At 44.3% G+C, this 24733-nt stretch overlaps 1 protein-coding gene across 1 annotated transcript in view; it reads right to left on the bottom strand.

Annotated features, from left to right (window-relative positions):
* Positions 1 to 24733, bottom strand: part of PDK1 (pyruvate dehydrogenase kinase 1) — a 621992-nt gene that overhangs the window by 221794 nt on the left and 375465 nt on the right. The window contains exons 5-6 of the mRNA XM_069616223.1: positions 10938 to 11033; positions 7231 to 7308 (exon numbers count right to left, since the gene is read on the bottom strand). Coding sequence (XP_069472324.1) covers positions 7231 to 7308; positions 10938 to 11033 — 174 coding nt within the window. The remainder of the gene's footprint in view (positions 1 to 7230; positions 7309 to 10937; positions 11034 to 24733) is intronic.

The following is a 24733-nucleotide window of genomic DNA, read 5'->3' as shown; positions in this document are numbered from 1 at the left end:
ACCGTTTTCCTTCTTCACTCTCCACATCCTCTCAACCAAGGACCTCCTACAATTCTCTGGCTTCTCACCCCCATGTTGGAAAATCCTGGGCTTCACCTTCACTGTGAACACGACTCCCTAATGCAAGTCCTTCTTTGGTTTTTATGCATCTTAGCTGGGTCCTCCCCAGCAGAGGACCCTTGGCCGTGTCTTTCTCTGCTGTATTCGGTCTTATTCCGTAGTTCCCACTCTTCACAGTATTCCCTGTTTACTATAGAGGAGAGATCAGCATTACTCCTCCAGTTTTCTTCTCCTCAGTGGATTTGAGTTGGGCTTTAATTTTGGAAATGGTGCCACAATAGCACACAGTGGTTTGTTCAGGTTGTGTCCTCTGAGGGGTTCATAGAAAGGTGGGGCAGAGAGTTCCTTCACTGAACGGGAGTCCTTGTCCCCAAGAAGGCAGTCTCTCCCGGTGAGGTTGCGCTGACCGCCACCTGGCAGGGGAATGTTGCGTAGCGGGCTCATCTCCCTAGACTCACAGGGAAGGGCTGCCCTCAGGGGAGAAGTGACGAGATCCTGTGAATCGTCACACTAAGCTAGGTCTCAATCTGCTTCAAATAATAAAAAGGTGACCCTGAGAAACCAGAAGGATCATCTAGGCAGCAGCGCCCCTTCATAAATATGTGAGAATGAACCCAACATTTTCTTTTGGGATGGGATAGGACCCAGGCCTCCAAAGGAAAGAACAGATTTACCTTAATAGGACTCCCACTGGACTTCTCTGAGGCAGCTAAAGGGGCAGCTAGATGAGAGTGTAAGCATCTGATCGGATCTATCCTTTAATCCCTCTCCGGGAGCTTGAGTGGACCCAGCTTCATCGCTTTCCTGGTGGGACAATGAGCTTTGTGGTAAAGAAGTTTGCAGAGTGTGAAAGTAACAACCTATTATAGACTCCCCCCATCTGTTGGCGCAAGGCTTCTCTCTCAGCACTAGACAACGGATTCCTTTTAATAAATCCTGCTGTGTTTGTTCCCAGGAAAGTCCAGGGAAACCCATCAGGTTCCATGGTAGCACAGGCAGTGAAAACACATGTCTTTTGTTCTGTCAGGATACACTTAAAGAGCTACAGCAGGAGCGCTTATGCCCCACCAATCTTCCACTGCCTGGCACCAAATTCATCCCTTCACCACAAGCAGTCATGTAAAGAGGGAATGGAGGCATACTTGGCTGCTGGAAGAGCAGGGACCAGTACGGGAAAAGGTGTGTGTGTCCGAGTGGTATTCAACGTCAACAGACATATTTATTTATAGCGACACCATAGATACAGGTCTATGACCTTACATAGGAAAGCATAATCCTATTTTCCTCTTTAACGGCCAAACATGTTCAAACATGTTCACCACATTTTATACAAAAAAGGTTTGGTCTTCCATCCAAACACACATGCCAAAAAACATGGGAAATTTGACGAATGTCTTCATGTTGAAAACAATGTGTTTAAAAAGTGTTTTAAATTGAGCAAAAAAAACAAGGTTTAGGGAGAAATATCTTCAAATTGTATGCATGCTATAATTGGCATCCAGCTGGTCTTTATGTGAACTAGTGCACACTACAAACATAATGAAGGTTGAATCAGCCAAACCTAAAAACCTCAATCAAGTTTTGAAAAATGTATCTATATTTTGAGCATTTGCACCATTGACGCATCCGCCCACCAGGCGATCTTACTGTTTTGATATGGCATTTATAACGGCCTATATACAAGTGTTTCAATTGTTATTGACTTAGATATGGTGACGTATATGGATAACGTATGATCAAATACACACACAAGTATGTCCAAAACACAGATTGTTGTGGCATGTCCAGAATAACAAAATACGTAGAAAAAAAGCATACATGCAAACCCCGTAGGGTATTCGAGTGACATAGAAAACAATGACTTTCAATGGCAGCCATGCGCAATGTATATTTTATGGGCTTCCCCAAACTCAATGAATCTAATACCGAGGATGGAAATGGTACCTGGAAGTTCTTACTATATGACTGTGCTGCAAAGCACGGTTACATTTTTCCGACTGTTTTGTAACAAAGGTTACCTAAACGCCCACCAGAATTCAATTTTTGTGTTACATTTGTCCACATTAATAAGAGTTCTACAGAAGTGTTTTTTCCATTGTTACCTCAGCTACCAGAAAGTCAGTGTGCGATTTCCACTATGCCGGTGTAACCAAACTTGCTTCTGTGCAATCCTGATATTTTGTTAAGGACGGGATCTGATGATTTGGTAAGGATGGCAAAGTTAATTTGAAACCCAACATTTAGTGAGAGCTCAGCTTACTTGGATTGCTGCCTCTCCAATGGCCATGCATCCTGTGAGTCGAACATGTAACCTTTCCATCTATATTCCCTTCAAACTCAAATTGGTTTCCATCTTGACCCAAAGGCCATCAAATATCTTTACTACAATAAAGATGCTAATATTTCCAGTAATCTTTCAAACATCAAACTTGAAGTCAGCCTTTATGAACTAGATGTGGAGAGCACCTTTGGTTTCTTTACCAACTACAAGCCCCTTAGCAATCTATACAAATAATTTCCAAAATGTATTAACTTAACCGGATAAATCGTACCTGCCTTAAGGTTTTAAAAAGCCTGCTGATTTGGGCAGTCGACGATCACTGCAAAATTGTGTTTTACTGCTCCTGAAAGCCACAAGGTTTTCTACTTCTAAGAAGGCCACCGTATTACATATCCTGACCACAACATAACGTCCTGAAAGTCCCTGCCTTTGGATTGGTCAGGCACTAGCCTAAAGGCTAGCACGGGGTACCGGCAGGCATTAGCCGGCCCCACAAAGGCAACCACAAAGACTCCTAACCGAGCGTGTCGTGCGCCAGGAACTCTGCCTTTTCGGACTGATTCCACCTTGCAGCCTACGGTCCGTAGGCACCCCGTTGGTAAGAACTGACCTATACTCCCTCATGCGGCAGAGTCACCGTCCGCTGACTCACTACAGACTAACTCTGAGCTTGTTTATGACCTTTCACAACGCTTGTACTTATTGTCCCCTATGGGCTCCATTGTGAAAGATTTTGTAGCTTTTTACTGCATACAACCACTTGCTTCCATGTAACATGCATCGCATTGCCTCACAGTGAACCTACTGCTCAAGTGTATATCTACCGTTGTCCACCATGCGGTTTTATTGCCTTCGGTTATCACTGTCTACAACTAACCTTGTTGACTGCACGTTACCACCTTTAGCCCTGTTATCGCTGCTGTTAACTATCATTAGTCTCTCATATAAGTAACATAAATTGCGCAATTACTGCGAGTACAGGTAGCACAAATCGCCATGTTGCTGCCTGCTTTGTGACCCCCTAGCCTAAGAGTACCTTGGTAGGATCGCATTTGCGTATCGAGCTCAGATCTGCTAACCCTTTTTGCCACAATCACTGTACACTGCATTATGTATTACCCCCACCCGCCTACGCCCATTTGCTGGTCTCCGGTGCGCTCCATATGATATTGTTAGGCGGCGCTACTATTATCGCAACCGCATGACTTTCTGCTGTTCACTACATCAACATCTGATATTAGGCATGCATTGTCCCATCTCTCAAACTTAATAATATTCTAATTATGCTCTATTGGAACGGTTCAGCCAGGTACCAGTGAATCTGTTGTCCCACTGTTAAGGTTCTGATATTACTATTGTATGCTGTATTACTGTCTGCCTTTGCTCACATCACTATTGTAAGAGCGGATAGAGAAACTACAAAAGGTGGCAGGGTCGCCTTCATCGCCAAGGTCAGCATAGCTATGAGAGTAACCACGGCCCCTATGGTCAAATCATGTGAACTTATCTCAATCACACTAGCCACCTGGAATTGTAGCACCTTAACCATCCACTTAATATACCGACCTCCCGGCCCCATTGGCTCATTTGACTAGGATATTAATACTATGCTCTCAAACACCAAACCCATCTCTCAAATATTACTGTTAGGCGACTTTAATCTAGGACTCCTTGACCCCAATGACCTTCCTGCTAAACTACTTCGCTAACTCACCTAAACTTCACACAAAGAATTGTCCAACCGACCCACGTGAAAGGTAGGATATTAGACTGGGTGGCTGATCACAACTGTGAAACTTCCATCACAGCCATCGAGCCCCAGACATGGTCCGACCACTTTTTAATTTCCTTCACAATTAGTGCCGATCGGCCAGCCAACAAATCTAAAAGTATGCTCCCACCTCTTCTAGCCAGATATAAAACAAATATCACCTCTGACAAGTTTATGCCTCTCATGCCACCTACTTTAAATACCTCCAAATCGCAAAACCCAGCAGAACTGGTTGACCTGTACAACAACACCATGACCCAAGCACTTGACGCCATTGCACCACTTAAACTTCGAAAGAGCAAACCAAAAGCTCATCTAAATACCTGGTTCCCCCCTCATCTGAAAGCCCTTACACTAGAAAAAAAGGAAAATGGAAGCCATCTTGAAAATCCTACCTTCCAAAGAAAATTAAGATAAGGTGAATGAACTATCTAGTAAATATAAAGCTGAGATCATTCGAACTAAACAAGAAACCTACAACAAGAGGATTCAGAAAGCCAGTTCCAACACTAAAGAAATGTTCTAATCTTGAGGGAACTAGAATCACCTATAGCCCCCGATGACTCTTGCCCAAAAAATAAAGAATGGTGTACGGACATCCAAAATGCCCTCACTAACAAAATCACTACCCTCCAAAATAAAATCGCAGCCAAATGACAACCTTCCTAATGCAGACATTTCCCAGAAACCACTAAAAAACCCTTCCCTTGACATATTCCAAGAATTCAAATTTGCCCAAGTTACCATCACCAAGGTAGAAAAGATAATCGCCTCCCTCAAACCGTTAAGATGCCAAGGCGACTCATGCCCTGCCCAAATAATTAAAAGAAGCAGCTAGAGATCTTGCCCCATTTATCACAATACTAATAAACGCTTCATTCAGAACCCGTCAGGTTCCAACTAACCTTAAGGACGCATGGGTTCTGCCCCTACTCAAGAAAGCCTCACTGCATCCAACTATCCCCACTAATTACAGACCTATAACGACCGTTCCTTTCCTTCTCAAAATTATCAATAAAGCGGCCTATCTCCAAATACAGCAATACCTGGAGATCAAAAATCTCTTAGGGCTTAGACAATCGGGCTTCAGGCTGCTCCATGGAACTGAAACTGCTCTGATCAATCTGAAACTGCAAATTGATCAAATGAAAGATAATAGACAATGTGCACTACTCCTTTTACTAGACCTCTCAGCTGCCTTTGATTTGGTTGACCATAACATTCTGTGTGAACACCTCTCAACAGCAACAAACTTCTCTCAAGAAGCTGCTGACTGGATTAAATACTTTCTAAGCAACCGATCAGTGAGAGTCTTCTCTCTGTCTGTGGCAGCAGACCCGACCCCTATTTCATGTGGACTACTGCAAGGCTCATGCGTCTCCCCGACCATGTACAACGTATTTACCAAGCCTCTGTTTGACAAATTGGATCATTTGGGTGTCATCTACACAAACTATGCTGATGACACCCAGATACTTATTCCACTCTCAGGGAACTATGACACTGACCTTGCCTTACTAAACAAAATCTATCTCATCATCCAGGCATGGATGGCAGTTCACAGCCTCTGTCTGAATGATCAGAAAACTTAAATCCTAATACGAGTCGCTCCTACCTAACTTAATAAGCTTGATGCCCAATACTCCTCTTTTAGTATTGATGGCAATATTGTCTAAACTGCGAAGGAAACTAAAACTCTGGGCTTTTACCTAGACTCCACTTTAAACCTTCGAAAACAAGTCAACGCGACAGCCTCGGCCACGTCCTACACTTGTAATCTTATACATGCCTGCAAACAGTACCTCTCCACAAATAGCTGTATTATATTAGCAAGAGCCTTAATCCTGTCTAAACTTGATTACTGCAATGTATTATATGCAGGTGCAAACAAACAAATCCTTAATAAACTGCAAATATTACAAAATAATGCTCTCAGAGCCGCCCTGAGCATCCCAAGGAGAACTCACATCTCTGAAAGCAGAAGGAATCACAAATGGCTCTCTATTAAGGACAGGATTCTCTTCAGAATTGTCTTAATCATGCATAAATGCCTTAATAATGCTGCTCCACAGTACTTAAAAGACAAAATCATCTCAAAAACTTCATCCAGACCAACTAGGGCTGCCAACTCCTTCTGTATCACAGTGCCAAGATTCAACCTAAAAAGAGCTGGAGGCAACAGTTTCCCTGTCCTAGCGACCCAAGCCTCGAATGATCTCCCCCTTCACTTGCGTTCCACTCAGACCTTTCAAAGTTTTAGGTCCAACACAAAAAAATGGCTATCTATGAATGACACCCCTCATCGAAGTGTCTAGAGCTTCTAGATACCGCTACCTATGTCTCGGACTATGCACTTGTCTATTGACCGCCGTACATTTTGCGTTCTACATATGCTAGACTGCCCTCTCTGTTTAACTTGCCTTGTTTATAGCCTTCATCCCATTGTTCTGCTCTCCGTGTATGTTGCGTGCCTTACACTGCTATGACCTTTTTGTACGTATTAAATTGTTTTTTCTGCATCTAAGCTGTCTTGTAATGCGCCCAGATATGTGGCGTGCTTTATAAATACATAAAACAAACAAACAAGCAACAAAATAAGTTAAACCTGAATAATAGTTTGTGGTGCACTTGGATTCAAGATTCAAAATCTATCATGCAAACTCTACCAAATAGAAGCCGACACCTTTGTCACATCAGGTACATATGTGGGTCTGCCACCCGTGTCATTCCTAATGCTCCAGTGCAGGAGTTCAATTGGTAACTCAGTGACGCATGAATATGAAGTTGCTCAGAGAAGTAGCAAACGGACCCCTTTAGATGACCAATGCCCTCTTCCTCACTCGCGATTAACTCAGCTATCACTTTGTTCATCAGGCTCGTAGCTATGATTAAAATGGTGCTTATATACTGGCTGTCAAGGTTTTCAGGGGGCACAACAAGCATTCAATACTCAGGTAAAGTAACATTGCATAAGGTGCAGGCTAAGTAGATCGCACGAAAACAATCACACAGAGGTGTTGACACACTTGATGCCTGTATCCTGAATGCTAAACCATTGTTGGTCTCCGACATATTTTTATTATACAACTGTTTTGCAAACACGCATATGCAGACTTACCATTAACTTCAGTGAGTTCCAGTCCTGGGGACTTCATATAATACAAGTCACATAGTTTCTTGGCGTTTTCATAGCCATCTATGTAAACAAAGCCAATGCATCCAGTAAGAATGTGCAGGTAAAACCGATTACTCCATTAGTACAACACATGATGTTCACCTCATGTTAAACTTAAGGAATGGTCCTTTGACAAGCCACCTTTATCTCCCTGTCATTCTTCCTCGCCACAGACCTTACTTACGTGAGGTGCTAGGCTCCAGTAGACAGTATATAGTTATTGCCATTGTTGATGTGCTCTATTTGTACCAGGGTTTACCCTGGGACTTTTTCCCACCGCAACTTATTATTTCAGTTCCATTGTCACGAGGTAAGTTTACTAATTATTGTTATTTCCACTGTCGGCATGTGCATCATGCCAACCTCACTGGTTGAAGGCTCACTGACGCAAAGTCGTTGGCTCCTTGTTACTCAATTAATGAGGCTGATAAGCGAGGCCAACGCTGCAGCCCAAGTAGCATTTTCACCAATGCATGTGAGGCGAGGGCATTCACGCTGGTCACTGTGGTCCACTACTCCTACCAGCCACCATCATTCATGCTGCTGCATTGCAGCTGATACTTTAAAACAATCAGCAAAAAGGTGGAGTGCACTATGTGTGTGCCACGTGGCGTGGGCATGGCAGGTAGCATGTGTCACCACACTTGTACTGGGGGGTGCGGGGGGGGGGGGGAGGACAGCCACTGGAATTAAGAAGTCCCATTTGTATTCCCCGTTAGCTGGCACAGGGTGTGCTGATACACAGGCACGTGCCAGCGCCTTAAACATGATTGCGTACCTGCCTGCAGTCAGCATTGCACGTTCGAATGGGAGTGGACTAAAGAGAAGACAGCAGCACCAGCACAACTAGGCAAGGCCAGGGAAATGGTCATGCTGCCGAGTGCAGGAGTGCTGAGGCTACCAACTTCTTATAACGAAATAAAAGGTAAGCGTTGACACTTAGAACATTGATTTTATGTGACTAAGGCAAAAGCTTTGTATTTTTTGGTTAAAGTTGCAACTAACATGTACTTGAAAATAGAAAATAGTTTGGATTCTTTTGACAACATGTAGGAGTTTAACTCAAATACAAGGAAAGTGTCTGGTGTAGTCCTTACTGATCTCCAGCTTAATAGTGTAAAAGCATGCTTCACATAGAGCCGGAGGATCTGACATTACTACATCCCTCCAGGGTATTGAGGGGAAAACAGAAGGTACACCTCAGTAGCTTGTGGAAGTCCAGAGACAGGGCGATGCTTTAATGTTGCTCGGAGCTGCCAGCGGTTTGATTGGCACGTTGCAGGTTTGGTTTCATTACTCATCCAGTTGCTGCATGCATTATTGTGACTTATACCAAAACTCTTCATCAGAGAGAACTTGAAGTGATAATTCCGCGCCTTTAAACAGAGTATCCTCACTTTAAAGTGCTGGCCCTGTCCCATAACAACCAGAGCTATAGGGAGAAGTGCTCTTACAGTTCCACTAAGAAGGACTTGTTTCCCTCTTCTTCATCTTCTAACTTGGGGTGGGATGTTGGGGGTGTTAGGTTCTGTTTTCGCAGAAACCTCTTCCCATAGGTTTCTCTCAGTTATCGCTTTCAGTCCTCCTTAGATGCCACTTGGTGAACTGGATGTTGAGATGTAGGCCTCCAAATACAGGATGCTCTAAAGAAGTAATTGTATGCAACAAGGAAGCCAACTAACCCACAAAGCTGAAGAAGCATCGTTGCCAGCATTTATCACAATGGTCTGCGAAGAGCGGCTCCTGTCCCATTGACATTGACTCTTTTGAAATCTTGGAGTTTTTGGAAAATGCTTCCTGTAAAATGTATTTTAATCTTCAAAGTACAATGGTCCACATTCAGAGACTCGCTAACATTGGAGTGGAGCATGCAATGTATATGCTCCTGCTGTTGGATATTTTCAAAGGTTTGGGTTGAGATGGCAGGTAGTTTCACTCCTTGGTGCTTTCTTGGGGTCTTCTATAGCACTCTAGGCTTTGAAACAGTGGTGGTAAACATGTGGCACTCCAGGTGTTCTTGCTTACAACTTCCATCAGTTAGACCCAGAATAGCCAATGGTAAGGATCACAGGAAACCTAGACCAAAACATGGGGAGGGGAACTGGTTATTTAAACCTCTCATGCACATTCCCTATTAATCATTACTCAAAGCTCCAGTTCCTTGGTCGCAATTATCTAAGGGGACAGGATTGGCGAACTGGGCAGGTTTTGTGTCACAAATACTGCCTAGGTTTTCCTCAGAGAAAAGGACTCATTCAACCCCTGCTGTCTTTTTGTTTTATAGCCCTAATGTTCCTTTCTTTTCATTCTAGTCAGGAGATGGTTCTGTCCGTACAGTCTCAAATGTATTCTCCTCCCGAGGACAGACTATCATACACCTCAGTCACAGCTCGAAGAAAGTACCATCAGCATAGTGTCATGAAGGCCAAACACTCTGGTTAACTTTGGCTCTTCAATAAAGCGATTCAAGCTGTGGCAATACTCGGTCCTTAACTCAACTTTATAAAATCTTCCACTTATGAGATTTCTTGTACGCCACTTTTTGCCCATAGCCGGTGTCGCTCTGCTAGGGGTATTTCCGCCGCGTAGGCTCAATGCAAATGGCTACCCGACAGGACATCTGCAATGCTGCAACTTGGGCCAATCCCAACACCTCCACTTATTTCAAGTAAATGGCGAGTTACACTGGATCTGCAACCTTTCGTCTGACTCTTCTTTCCTCTTATCAAATGTTACGTCTATTAAATGCTAGTATATGCACCATTCTTGTCTCCTTGCCTACTTTATTATTAAGGATACTGCTTGGCAGATCTTCAGTAATTGAGGAATGCGACGATGAAGGCTATGCCCCGATTCATTACTGGTAATCTTCATTACTCACAGCCTATGTCATCCTCGTCATAAATTCTCCTTCTCACACCCAGCTCCTAGAGGTCTTTTAAGGCGCAGTATTATACATGAGTTGGGAGTCAAGCGATGAGGGATAAAGGTACCTGGCAGGGGTGAGGTTTGGAGCTTTGTAAGCAGTAAAGATGAACGATTGGAACTCTGCCTTCTAGAGACTGTTTTCTAGAATTAGAAAGGGTAGTAACTGTATCTGCTATTGTGGAGTCCATATCCGACGTACGTTAGGAGTGTGACAAGGAAGACCTGAACTCAGAGAAATAAAGATTTCTGGTCTACATGTTTAGAGTCATGAGTTTCGCCTTTGACAAATAGCTTCTAAAGTTAGAGAAAACAACACAAACTGCATCCATGCACTTTCCGGCATTTGCTCGTCTGAGAGGTTCTGCATAAAGTCAAAGGAAAACGTCACATTTCTATCTCTGCCAACAGTTTGATTACATGCCTCCTTTTCTGCTATGCTCTCTCATTGCAAAGCGTGGTTTCAGCTGCCCCATTCACAACACTCAAGTGTGACCCTTGACCAAATGTAAGACTTGGCAGATTCATTTCTTTGTTTATTTGACTCCCTTCCTAAGTGGTAGCAACATTTGAATTTAAGAATTTAATGCAACAAAATAAACCTCTGGAAAAATGACTTCTCGAATAATGCAGATGATAACAATTCAGCATGTTTTTATTTAAAGGTCATCAACATGCACGCACTGGAACATTAAAACTCGGCCAGCAGTTACGCACAAACTCACCTTTAATAACTTCAACAACATTGCAGTTCGGATCGATGCTTCCAATGTGTTTTGGATGGGCAGGATTCACTTTAATATCGCCGCCAAAGAGCAAACCTAAACAAAATCAAACATCGAGATCGCAAATGTTTTCAAACGCATACAAACATACAACTCATTGTTGTTCCATTTCCTTTGAGAAAGAGAGGGACATCACAGGGTGAGCATTACAAGTAGAAGATACCGTGTAATTCTAATCCCTGTGTTTTCATGTTAACATTGCCAGAGTTGACAAAATAAAATCAGCAATATTCTTAAATTGGAGAATTGATAAAGAAATATGGCGTTTGAGATCTTAACTATTTGGATAACAATACAAAATGAAACCATATGATGTTCATGCATCCTATGTCATTCACAAATATATACCTGGCAATCACGCGGCCTCCTTGGGGCAATGTACTATTTGGCGCACCCTGAAGAATGATAGCCAATAGCCATTTTCAGTATCAATTCATGGAAATGCTGTTTGCTTAAATGGTGGCATCTAGAAGGCCACATTTCGCCTACTACCACTCCCTCGTATAGCATGCAAATATGCCTCACGCTTTAGCTGCAGTGCTACACGATTACACAATGGCACAGATATCCCCCTTTACTATTTGTTTTATCTGTAAACAAGATGAACAAGTGACAGGACATCTGCCTGGATAATAGGTCACAACAAGCCTGATAAATAGGAGTCCTGGCATGCTGTTTATGGTTTTAAAGAGTACACATGGTGTCGTCTGCCTACCTTGGAGTACATTTGCATAGAAGGATAAATGTTTTGTCTGGTCAATCCCATTGTTCGTGACATCCATTTTGATTGGGAGCATAGCAGAGGTGTTCGTTTTCCTGAGAGTGTCCTTTTTCGCTCTTTCACCCACGGTTTCAGGTTGGTCTGAAGTTGTAAGCCTAAAGGCAACAGTGAGCAATGTTTTACACTGTGTTTTACTGTCTCACCTCCTGTTGGCAGGCCAGGGCTCACTGGAAACCTTGCCCATGGTGCACAGCATTTTGAAGTTGCTTCTCTCCTCGACTTCGCAAGAGGAGGCCTTTCCAAATGCTTGCTGCATAGTCCCTCAGAGTGAGGCACAGTTGGGCTACTCTGCTCTGCACCCTTTGAAGTTTCCGGACCGCTTCTTCAGAAGGCCTGCAAGCATGTTGTTGCAATAATGCAATGAAGGAAGAATTGTAATGTCTACTCTGAGGCTCGACTCCTTAGAAGGAGGATCTTCCATAATGGGTTCAATCTGGTAATGTATATTCAGCAGCAAGTTGAAAGACCTGTGCCTCAAGTGATCCCATCTATCTCACTGCTTCTGGCTTTGTTTGCTGCCACGCTGGTGCACAATTTGTACCATCTAAGAAGGAGTTTTGTCAAAACTGGATGGTCTATTTTACAGTAATTCATGGCTGGAAAAATACCATTTTATTCCAGTGAATCTCTCACTGTGGCAGGCTCTATTGAACCTAATTGATAACTGTAAAGCATTCCAGTGCATATTCTTTGCTTACACCTTTGGGTGATAAAATGGTCCGCGAATTATGGGTGGGATAGATACATGCACAATCGTCCTATACTTTTTCACATGAGTGGATTAAAAATAAATGCATTTAAGGAGTGCTTTAGTGGATACGCTTTAAAGATATGTGGAAAAGACTGGAAAAGGGATTCCCTTTCTGAAATACTGGAATGAAAAACAGATCAGAAACAGTCTCTCAAAACAATTTTGTATGAATTTGACAGATATCCGGTATCCAAATGCAAAAAATTGCAATGTACCAATTACAGGCTTTACATATTTCCATAAACAGCACAGTTTGCAGAGTAAGGTTGTTCCAAACATTCGGACTTACCCAAGAAATGATTAATGCATTGTTTTCCATTTGGCAAATCTTAGAATTTAATATTATACTTGCTTTGCCCTAGGTAATTTGTATTTCCACTTGAAATCGCAACCTTTCCAGTCAAGTAAGAGGGTATCTTTAAATCAACAGTCTTAAAAGTCATACCATATTTAATACAGTTTATGCCTCATAAGATATCGAAGAAAACCTTCTGCGAACAGGCATACAATAGCTCTTCCCCCTCCCCCAATACTGATAAACTAGTCTGACAGCCGCAGGAATCACACTTGCAAGGAAAAGAAGCACATTTTTTAAGGGACCACCAAAGTAAAGAAGATTGTTCGAATCCATCCTTGATGGGTCCATCGACTGGACTAATGTGTGAATGGTCTCAAGAATTAGAAGTTGAATTTTCCAGATTAGAAAATGTTGATAGTTCCATAGTTTTACTAAATGATTTTTGTGTTTGGTCATGCGGAGTTGAAAGTCTAAAAAATGCTCAAATAATGAAATTGTTCAGACATAGATGGTGTGCTCCTTCTATAAATGAGTACCGTAATCCAAGTTTTCAAGGGTTTCGGTTGATTCCAGCAAATCCATTTGGTTGCAGGAGATTTGGTCGAAATAAGCCCCACCCTCACTCCCCCCTACATTAATGACTTTTCTAAACCCACCCCCCCACATTCATATGTGGCAAAATTCAGGCTTAAATCTGTGACCAATTGTCCCGCGACCAAATTGGTCATGCAGTAATCTGCCAATCTTGTTTACAGCAGAGTTGGATTCCCGAAGAGTAAACATCATTTAGCAGCAATTAACTTGAAACCAGGCTTTATAACTTATGAGTTTCAGGAAAAATTGTGTCACTCACTCCACCAGAGCTTGAAAAGAATCCCTTATGGAAAAATGTAACTAATAGAGTACTCTGCCAAATAATTTTCCACTGGAGGCATCAAACTGCTGAATATATATACTGATGTAAATCTTATCAAAACAACAACAAAACATATTCTCCAAAGTAGCAATGCTATGTGTAAGGCTCTCTGTATTTTATTTATTTTATAAGTTGCATAATGCACCAAAGTTGCAGTACAACCGCTTCGAAAGTGCCAGGCAAAGAACAAATTTGTATCAGATCACTATACCAAAAAACATATTCCTGAATTGGACGTTCCGCAGCATAAGAAATGGAGTTAACAAAAAAACCATAGCAAGAAGCAACATGAGATAAACAGAATGCTCATGAAGAAAGGGCCGAGTGTGGACCAGCAGAACTCAAAGCAAGAAAAGGCTGAGCATAGTGCACTAAAGACTACAAAACAGTTTGAGCCTATGGTAAAGGAATATTTATTTATGAAATCAGGAGGGAGATTGTTACTGCTTTGGCTCCCAACATTTTTTTAAACGTTTTTTTCTTTTTTTATTTGCGATACAACCAAATTTTGGTTTTTCACAAAACATTTCATAAAACAGCAAATCAACCAAACTCTAAAAACAAAAGAAATGTTGGCTTTTTCTCATGTCTGCAAGACAAATAGAAGAGAATCAAACACAGTCAATGAATCTTAGCAGTATTTTAGTGGAATTTACCCGGTCTGTTGTAAAACTCTTATCACATTTATTGTCAAGGCAGTTTCGTGGCCTGCTATCATTCTCTCCCACAACATCTCAGTGGGTAGCTGATCTATTGAGGCAGTTAAGGGCCCCAAATATCTTTCCGTAGCAAGCCACATTCCCCCACAATACCTCAGCAGATGCTCGATTGTCTGAGCTTTGGGATCTTTGCAACCTGGGCATAAAATTGATGTTTTCTCCTCGCAACCCCAACAAACTAAAACTGGACCCGTGTGGATCAAGTTTAGTCACATTCTGAGAAAGTTCTGTCTCACCTTTTTATCAGGAAATGTTACCAGATATCTTGGGAGGGAACCAAGTTAGAAAGAGAAGCTGCAACAGAAGACAACCTCATTCGATTGATTGTTCTAATCCAGACCATTGAGGCTAACGCCTTCTTCATCTTCAATGAATTTACTGTTAGAGAGTCTTCGTCACTCCCACACCAGCCGAGTATCTCGAAAACCAACCTCCTCAGATCTTGTAGCACTGATGATTGGAGGTGCCCCACTAGGTCCTCATATAACGAGTTCTTCAAAGGATTGATAATCAACCTGTATAAGGATAACAGCCTCCAATCTATGTGCGACTTCAAAGACCTCAGACCCAATTCAAATCTCAGGCCTGCAACCAACACCCCCTTTGGTAGCCCTAAAGTCCTTTTCCATATTTGACCCTATATGATCTGCCAATCCATGGACCAGGCTATGAGTCTGGTCTCTATCCCATACAGGAAGATGGGTATGATCTTTGCTGTGTAGAACTTCACTACTGGAAGCAGTGAAAATCTGCACAATTGTCCAAAACCCTCTGCAATTGGGAAGTTAGCTAGTTGGTCTTTGCTGTGAACTCCAGCAGAGTCCGATTTTTTCTGGGCGTGGCATATAATTGGATCCTAGATAGACAATTTCCTGGACCACCAAAATTCGGTCTCCTCCCACCTTCCCCAGCTCTCATCTCCAAATATCACAATTTTTGATTTTCCTGGGTTTACCTTTAGGTCATTCTTTCCCATAAAGACATTGAGTGCATTTAGTAACCGTTGAAGGCCCACTGGTGTTTTGTCCATAAGGACAATGTCATCTGCATACATGAGCCCTTTTATGGCTCTGGAGCCAAGTTCTGCGCTCCACAGACCCACGGTGTCAACATCATCTCCAAAATCAGCCATATAAAAGTTGAAGAGAAAGGGGGCCATCCTGCATCCCTGCCTCACCCCTCTTCCCACTGGGATCTGTTCCGAGAGATGACCTTCCTTATTTAGTCTTACTCTCACTGTATTATTCTCATGTAGAGAGACTGGAATGTTTATCATGGGAATCGGGGCGCCCCCAAGTGCAAGCTTATTGCCTAGCTGCTCTCTATTGACCAAGTCAAAAGCGCTTGCCAAATCTATAAAGGCACAGTATAGCTTCGATGGATTACTTACTTCTTTATTATTTAGCATTGTGGCCAAAACTATGCCATCTAGAGAGGTGGCATGCCCCTTACAAAACCCTGTCTGCTGTTATTTACTGTGGCCCATTCCTCCAATTTTCTCAATATTAGACTGGCAAATATCTTACTTTCCACGTCTAATAGGGTTATGGGCATATCATTTATTGGGTTCTTTCGGTCACCCATTTTTAAAAATGGGAATGATTATGGATGACTTCCATGATTGCAGTATTTTTCTCTTCTCCAAGATGCCCCTCAAAAGTATTTGCAAGATGTGAGCCCACATAATTGGATTCCCTCTTAAAACTTGGTATGTCAAACCGCTGGGCCCGCTGCTCTCGATGCAGAGGATTTGATTATTAGTTCAACAATGTCTTCTTTTATGATGACAATTTCCGAAGGTGCCCGAGGAAAGATGGGTGGTTCATCCCTCTGCAATTTCAGATATTTATCCGTAAGGTAAGTAACCCGAATTGCCTCGGGCACTCAATTAGCCTGTATGATGCCCTGGTCTTTCTCCTGCCAGAAATTGTGTGAATAGTTACTTGTTAGAATTCTAAGCATAGACGCTCCATCATTTTGCAGGCGAATCATTTTCTGTTTGGACCAATTCTTGTTAGTGCACTTTAGTTAATTCCCTTCAGCAATTCGGTCCTACCCACAAATTCCCTTCTAGCCGCGCTAATCTGCCCACGCAGCTCCCTCTTCTTTAACCACGTCACCTCATCCAAGGTGTGCTTATGTACTGCTGGTCCCTTTGATGGCATATTCTGGGGGTGGTGCATTGACCACAGAAAGGCATGGAAATTATGTGGGTTTAAATTCTACTCTAAATCAATGAGACTGAGATCATTTTGCAACTGATCAAGTGCGTCATTTAGACGCATCTCATCCTTTCTGTATGCACTAGTCCATTTCTCTGAGCATTACTACAACATTTCCCTGCCAATGGTCCAATTTTTTATTCAAGCACCAATCTAGTGAAGCTTCCAAGCGTCTGATCACTCGATCCACATTCCCCCATCCGGAAGTAGTCACATTTCATAAATAGACTAGAAGAAAGAAATATATAGTCTAAGGTGGATTCCAATTTCCCACGCAGCCAAGTACTAGCGTGAGGTATAGCACCCTCAATGAATCCATTGATCATTTTAAGATCCCAATCTCTGGAAAAGGCTAACCACTTTTTGCCATTTGCACTTACTATTTATAAGGTACAGCGAGGCCGATCTCAGGGTTCATGAGATAAGCCTCATAATGCTGGGCGAGAGGTAGTTGGGGGGGCCTTAAGTAGCTAGGCTCTTGTGGATCTTAGATGATTTGTTGCCCATGTGTGAGCTATTTTCAGAGATTTTAAAGATTGGGTGATAGGGCAATGGGCTGAATGAGAAAACAAGTCTATTTTGAAGGCAAAGAGACTTTAGGTCCACCTAGCAGCCTTTACCTCGCCAATACTGCAAAAGGAAAAATTACTTACCAGTAATTTTCTTTCTATGGTATTCTTTCCCCGCACATTATTCATCAGATATATATCTATTCTAGTGTCAGCTGCTCGCAAACATTTACGACAGGTGCCATAGTATGACTCGTCCATCGATCCCTTGTGACTCAACGTGCTACTCGTCGACTCCAGACATCATGTCGGCCACCATGAATACTACATCACTACGCCCCCATCCCTCAGTTTCACCCTACCCCCCCCCCCCCTTTCAAGCTCAGCAGCCACGGAGGAAGAATGAATGCAAAGAGTTTTTTAAAAGAGGAACAGGATTGCATTGAAAGCTACTTCACCAAGAAAGGCCCCAACCAAGCCCAACGAACGATCAATCATAACCTCACCCCACAAGAAGGGGATAACCACATATAGGCTGCAGACCACTTTCATAGCGAGGCAGGATGGGAGAGTGATGAGGATAACAAATGTAATCTGTTGAAAAGTTTCACAAAATATAAAGTCAAAACATTACTCACCAAACGAAAAACTTATGACAGGATCAATAGAGCTAGTTCAAGTACTAAGGAACTCTATCATCCTTAGAGAACTGGAAGCCCCTATTTCTCCTGTGGACACATGCATTAAGGATCAAGTGGTGTACTAATATCCAGAATGCACTCTCCAATAAAATCTCCCTCCTCCCAAAAAAAATTCTGAAAAAAGTGTGAACCTGTCTACAACTAACTCATATCACAAATACAGTGATCATATCATTAAACCCTTTCCGCGCTTCAATTTTACACAAGTCACCACACAAGAAGTGGTAAATATCATTGCATCGCTTAAACCCTCAAGGTGTCAGGGCAATATATGCCCAGCCTAGATCATTAAAGAAGCAGCCAGAGAGCTGGCTCCCTTCAATACCAAACAAATGAATGCTTAATTTTTATCCCTACCACCTTTCACGGACGCCTGGGTCATGCTGCTTCTAAAAAAACCTTCCTTGGACCTGTCCATCCCAACTAACTGCAGACCGATAACCACAGTCCCATTTTTACTCAAGATAATAGGCGAGGCAGCTTACCTCCAGATACAAGCTTATCTGGAGACTAATAACCTTTTAGGACTTCGCCAATCTGGTTTCAGACTGCTACATGGCACGGAAACGGCACTGGTAGATTTAAATACCCAAATTATCAAATCAAAGACAACAGGAAGCTTGCCCTCCTACTTTTCTTGGAATTATCCGCCACCTTTGACTTGGTGGACCACAAAGTGCTATGCAGACACCTGTCTAGAGCAGCCCATTTCTCCCAGGAAGCCATTGCGTGGATCTATTCATTTCCTAATAGATCAATGAGAGTGTTCTCACCTTTATCTTCAGCAGATCCCACACCTATTTAATGTGGTTTACCCCACAGCTCTTGCGTATCAGCTACTATGTATAATGTCTTCACCACTGTTTGATGATCTGGACAATTTGGGTGTCACCTACACTAACTATGCAGACGACACCCAGATCCTGATCCCACTTACTGGAGACTATGATACTGACTTGGCCTTGGTAAACAAAATCTACCTAGTCATTCAGGCATGGATGGCCACTCATGGCCTCTGCCTGAATGATGAGAAGACTAAGCTCTTAATCTTAGGAACGTCTGCCAACATTAACAAACTTAGTATTCAATACTCAACCTTTAACATTGACGGCATTAACATTAATGTGGCTAAGGAGGTTAAAACCTTAGGCTTTTATCTAGATTCAACGCTCAGCCTAGGCAAACAAGGCTACTTCTTTAGCAACAGCCTACACTTGCAAATTGATACAGGCTTGCAAACCTTTACTTTCTATCGAAAGATGCATCACGTTAGCGAGAGCCTTAATTCTATCCAAAATTGATTATTGCAATCCACTTTATTTAGGGGCAAGTTAACGCATTGTCAATAAACTTCAAATACTTCAAAATAATGACATCAGAACTGCCCTCAGTATACCGAGGAGACAACGCATCTCAGAGACTAGACGTAATATCAAATGGCTCTCCATTAATGACAGGACAGTTTAAAACCGTCTTGCTCACCTTCAAATGCTTTAATAATTCAGCCCCTCTCTAGTTAACGGAAAACCTTACCAAAAAAACATCCACCCGCCCTATCAGGTCAGCCAACTCTTTCTGCTTCACAGTCCCAAGATTTAATCTGAAAAAAGCTGGAGGCAGTACCTTCTCTGTCTTGGCAGCGCAAATGTGGAACTCTCTTCCCATTTCCTTGAGAACTGACCAATCATTCTGTAGTTTTAGGAAAAACACCAAAGGTTGGCTCCTTACGAAGGACTTGTGCATTTCTTGTAGCTGCTATTCTAGGTCGCCTCTTATGGTACAACTCCATCTCCTACTTTGTAATCTGTAGATGTAAAGCTAACTATATATGTACTGTTAGATTTTTGTTAAGTTGTCGGTAATTATTTTTTATTTTATGTTTGCAATTCTCTGTATTGCAATGTTCAAAACTGATTAGTGTATATAATGTCTGTAACCACTCTTGCAATTGTAACCATGGAACTTTCATGTAATGCACCCAGATACCTAAGGGTTCAGTGTGCTTTATAAATCAATAAACAAACAAACAATCTGTGGGAGAAGAATCCATTGAAAGAACATTACTGGTAAGTAATTTCTCCTTCAATGGACTGCATTCTCCTGCAGATTCCTCATCAGATAGACTCCCAAAGCTGTACAGAGTGCAGAGGCGGGATGAAAGCCCTTAAACAAGGAAACGGTGCAAAACCACCCTAACGAGACGGGCGTCCGAACCATGCCCTAATTCCAGGCTGCTCAGCATATTTCCTTTACAGGAACACCCCTCTGCAACACAGATGATGCTGCCATGCCCCTGTGGAATGTGCTCTTACGCATCATGGCAATCCTTCCCTGCATTTTCTGCACACGTCGAACTCAAGGGACCTTTAGACAGGAATCCAGGGCGAACTTTGAGAGCGAGCTTCTCCTTAAAAGAAAAAAAAAAAAGAAAAGGCAACCTGCAGCTCACTTACACGTCTTGCTAACGTGATTGTCACCAGGAAGGTAGTTTTCAAAGCAAGTAATCTGACAGAGCATGAACGGAGCCACCATTAAAAATGTCAGAACCAAGTTTAGGTCCCAGTCCGGAACTTCAAAAGGAGTAGGCGGGAACTTATTTACAAGACCCTTCAGGAATTGAGTCATAACTGGGATCATAAAGAATGCTGCTTAATCCGGAGACCTCTTAAAAACAGACAGAGCATCCACCAGCCCGCACTACGTTCTTGCTAGGCAGACAGAGGAAGAGGAGACCTGGTTTTCCAATCATCAGAAGAACAAGTTACTCTCTTACCTGGTAACTTTCTTTCGATGGGATGGTCCGACGACGTATTCCATATCTATGACAGTAATCACCACAGCTGTGCTGCTTCGGAAAATCTTTCGGCGTCTGCGTCCTGCGTCGATGACGTCGATACGCCGCCCTCGAGGACCTCCTCCGACGGCCAACGTCACTGGATGTTATAAGTAGAACGCACGATGCCCGTAGCCTCAGTTGTAGTTTTTTCCCAGAACGTGTGGCACCAGTCTTCTGCCAGTCTGATCACACAAAGCCTTGTGGAAACGTAAGCTGCAATCGCACAAGAAATTCTGTAGCGGGGAAGGCAGGGAGGGAGCGATATGGAATATGTCGTCGGACCATCCCATCGAAAGAACGTTACCAGGTAAGAGAGTAACTTGTTCTTCGAGGGGATTGGGTCCTCCGACGTATTCCATATCTATGACAGACTCCCAAAGCAGTACCAATGCAAGGAGGTGGAAAAAGAGTTTAGAAAACAGAAATTTAGAATCCACAATCAAATTGCGGAGTAAAGGACCGCCTTGCCAAAGGCCAGATCCTGCCCCCGGATGGAATCGAGGGAGTAGTGACGTACAGAAGTAGGTACCGCAGCCCAGGTGGCTGCATCACAGATGTTACGAATAGGAACACCCCTCTGTAGGGCAGTAGAGGCAGCCATACCCCTGGTAGAATGGGCCCGTAAACTGACCGGTGGGTCCTTACCCGCCAAGCGGTAACACTCAGAGATAATCTCTGAGTGTTAGCCAAAATAATCCAGCGAGACAGTCAGTTTCTTCACAGCTTGTCCCAAACGCTTTCCAGCATAACCAATGAAGAGTTGATCGTCCACTCTAACCCGGGACATGCGTGAAATATAAAAGCTTAACGCTCTCCTAGGATCAAGCCTATGGAGCCTCTCCTCTTCCTTACCAGGATGTGGAGGAGGATAAAATGCCGGAAGAACAACCTTCTGGCCTAAATGAAATTCCGACACCACCTTCGGAAGAAAGAAAGGACGAACTCTAAGGACAACCCTGTCCTTATGAAACACAGTGAAGGGTGGCTTAACTGAAAGTGCCTGTAACTCACTCTGCGAGCGGAAGTGACCGCAACCAAAAATACAGTTTTAAGAGTTAACAGTCTCAAAGGGGGGGGGGTGTAGCTAAGGCGGCCATGTAGAGGGACGTGCTCCGCAGGAGCTCCTGTAATCCTGTGTCGATCCGTTGGAATAAGAGTGTGTGCGGATCCCTGCCGGCGTTGAAAAACAACATCCCTGCCTGTGAAAGTAGGGAGGACACTCACTGATAATTTGGGACATGTGCATTGCACAGCTACGAAGATCCAGGCGTTTGATTTTATAAGCGCCGGCGTGGATTGAGATGCAAAATGGCGGCGCGAACAAAGGGAGCTTCGGGACATCTGTAGATGTCGCTGCAATAACGGAGCGTGAGCCTCGCTGACCGATACAGCACCCGAGAACGTGTGCACCCCGAGCGGGTGCACACACAGCTGGAGCCTAACAAGATCTGCGGATCGAAAAAGCAAATTGATGGCGGGCGCCGACCCCCGGTGAAGCCGCTGATGGAAGCCGCCTGAGACACAGTGTATCAACATCTCCGAAGAGAGGAGCGAACGAGCGCTGCGCCTGGAGAATGGTGCCGGCAAGCAGGCTGGCTTCAAGGTAGCAGTGGCCCCTGGGACTGGAGTAAGGGGAAGTGTAGCAGTGGCAGCACACAGGGAAACTGGAGACCTCATTCGAACACTAAAGCGGCTACCTACAGCTCAGCACAGAAGCCCCACACGACCCATAATGCAGTAAGCTGTGCTGCCCGTAGGAAGTGTGGTGGCCAGTGCTGTGAGGCGTGCCAGTACACTGGAAACCAGGCACACTTCGGAGGGCCATCTCCTAGAAGTATAGGTGGCATTGCACCCAGAAGCTAGACAACAGAAGAGACCAATCTGGGGCAATTGCTGATCCCCAGACACAACATAAGGCTGACTCCCCAGCTTAGGACTGTGAGGCCAACATTTTCGGGCTGGACTGTGGACTGGACGGCCCCGGGGCCGACGGAGTGTCGAAAGGGGAGTGTGCTGGGCCACTGGGTGTACATGACCACTGGCCACTGAAGGATTACAGAAAAGACAAGTGGTGCTTCACGGAGGGTTCGCAGATACGTGGGAGGACGCAGCCCATTCTGGAAGGGGGGGAAAGCAAAAGGCCACACCGGAATACAGCTGTAACGGCCCCTGCAACGCCAAGAGTGGCTGACGCCACGCAGACTTTTTGCACGAAGCGTGGCACTGCTGGCTCATGCCCGCACAATATAGCATGGCGTCTTCTAAAGTGGTCAGACCCAGGAACAAACAACCCACGCTGGAGGCCTATGCTAAATCACCCCCCGTGCTGAGGGGAGCAAAAGCAAGGATAACACTACAGCAGTAGCGGAGACACCGGGCACGATTCAGGAAGTGCTGGCGGCGATAACTGATCTGAAAATTGCCTGGGAAACCAAACTGGTCCTGGCAATGACCGAACTGAAAGAGGGCCTGGACCTAAAGATCGGAGCAGTCCAAGAGGAAGTTAATTTGCTGAGACAGGACGTGCGGACGCTTGCTGAGCGTACTGGAAACTTGGAAAAGGAAGTGGCACCGAACACAGCAGCATGTGCCGCCCACGGGTCGGAACTCCATGCCCTTGTGCAGAGGGTAGGCAACTTGGAAAGCAGGGCGAAGGAGGCAGAAGGGCACGCTCGGCGCAATAACATTCGTATTGTTGGCCTGCCGGAAGGAATAGAGGGTCCTAATCCGACAGAATATGTGGAAACCATGCTCCTTCAGGAGATAACTGGCAGTGCATTGACCCAGGGGGTTGCAGTTGAGAGGGCTCATAGGGCCTTGACGAGGAGACCACCCCCAGGAACTCCCCCGCGGCCGCTGATCGCTAAGATTCTGAATTACCGAGACCGGGAGAAGATACCAGAGGGGAGGGAAGATCGAAAGGGGGTCGGCGACAATCACGACGTACCCGGATTATACTTTGCACGTGCAGCGCAGCAGGATGAACTACGGGGCGGTGAAAAGGAGGTTAAAAGAGGCAGGCCACTGTTACATGTTGCTCTACCCAGCCAAATTGAAAGTGTTCTACAAGAACAAAACCCTGTTTTTTGAGACGCCGAGAGATGCAATGGACTGGCTGGACATGCAGGGTCGCCCCCAAGAACCGGATGTCCAGACGGGAATCACAGGAGATAAGTAGTGCGCGAATGGGCCATCTCTAGTGACATGGCTCAGACATTGGGACTTGAATATAGCATTTTAAAATCAAGCTTGTGGGAATGTGTTGTAACAAATATGGGCCGGTGAGACCCTTGAAACGCAATAATCCTAGTTCAGGTGAGCGGGAGCTCCTGGAGGGCAATCCTTATACCCCTTACTAGTATATTTAGTTAGGTCACTGGTAGTATGGTGACGACCCGCGGGATCCTAGTCCTCGTTTACGGGATAGGAACAGACGCGGCTGGGCCTGAGATCCAGGGATGGAGCTGGGCATTTGTTGGGGCCCGGTAGGGTGGGGGGAGGGGAAGGGTTGTGTGCAGTGGGGCGGAGTTGGGGACAGGGGAGGGGGAGAGTTGTTGAGGTTGGGAGAGAAACGAGTCGGACAACGGGCCATTGGGGAAGGTATTGGAGGGAGAGGTGGGGGGGAGCACATTGAGTAGATGGCATCAGGTAATCTCAGAGTGGTGACCTGGAATGTGTGGGGCCTCAATAGTTACTTAAAACGTAACAAAGTGATGATGTATCTAAGAAGAATGCATATTGATATATCCTTGCTACAGGAGACTCACCTCACCAGGGAGGGGTTGGAGGTGGTCAGGAGAAAATGGAAGGGTAAAGTCATAGGTGCCACATACTCGGCATATGCAAGAGGGGTGATCACTTGGGTGGCACCGCACATGCCGTTCTAGCTGCTTAGCTCGACAATAGATCCAGAGGGCAGAATGTTGGCGGTGGCAGGTCTCCTGGAGAATAGGGAGGTGAACATTATAAATGTGTATGCCCCTAACTTTGATACGGCTGCATA

Source organism: Ambystoma mexicanum, chromosome 9 (genome assembly GCF_040938575.1).
Source record: "Ambystoma mexicanum isolate Mex_15411 chromosome 9, UKY_AmexF1_1, whole genome shotgun sequence".
In the NCBI taxonomy this organism is placed as follows: domain Eukaryota; kingdom Metazoa; phylum Chordata; class Amphibia; order Caudata; family Ambystomatidae; genus Ambystoma; species Ambystoma mexicanum.
This window is presented reverse-complemented; position numbering and strand designations above follow the sequence as displayed.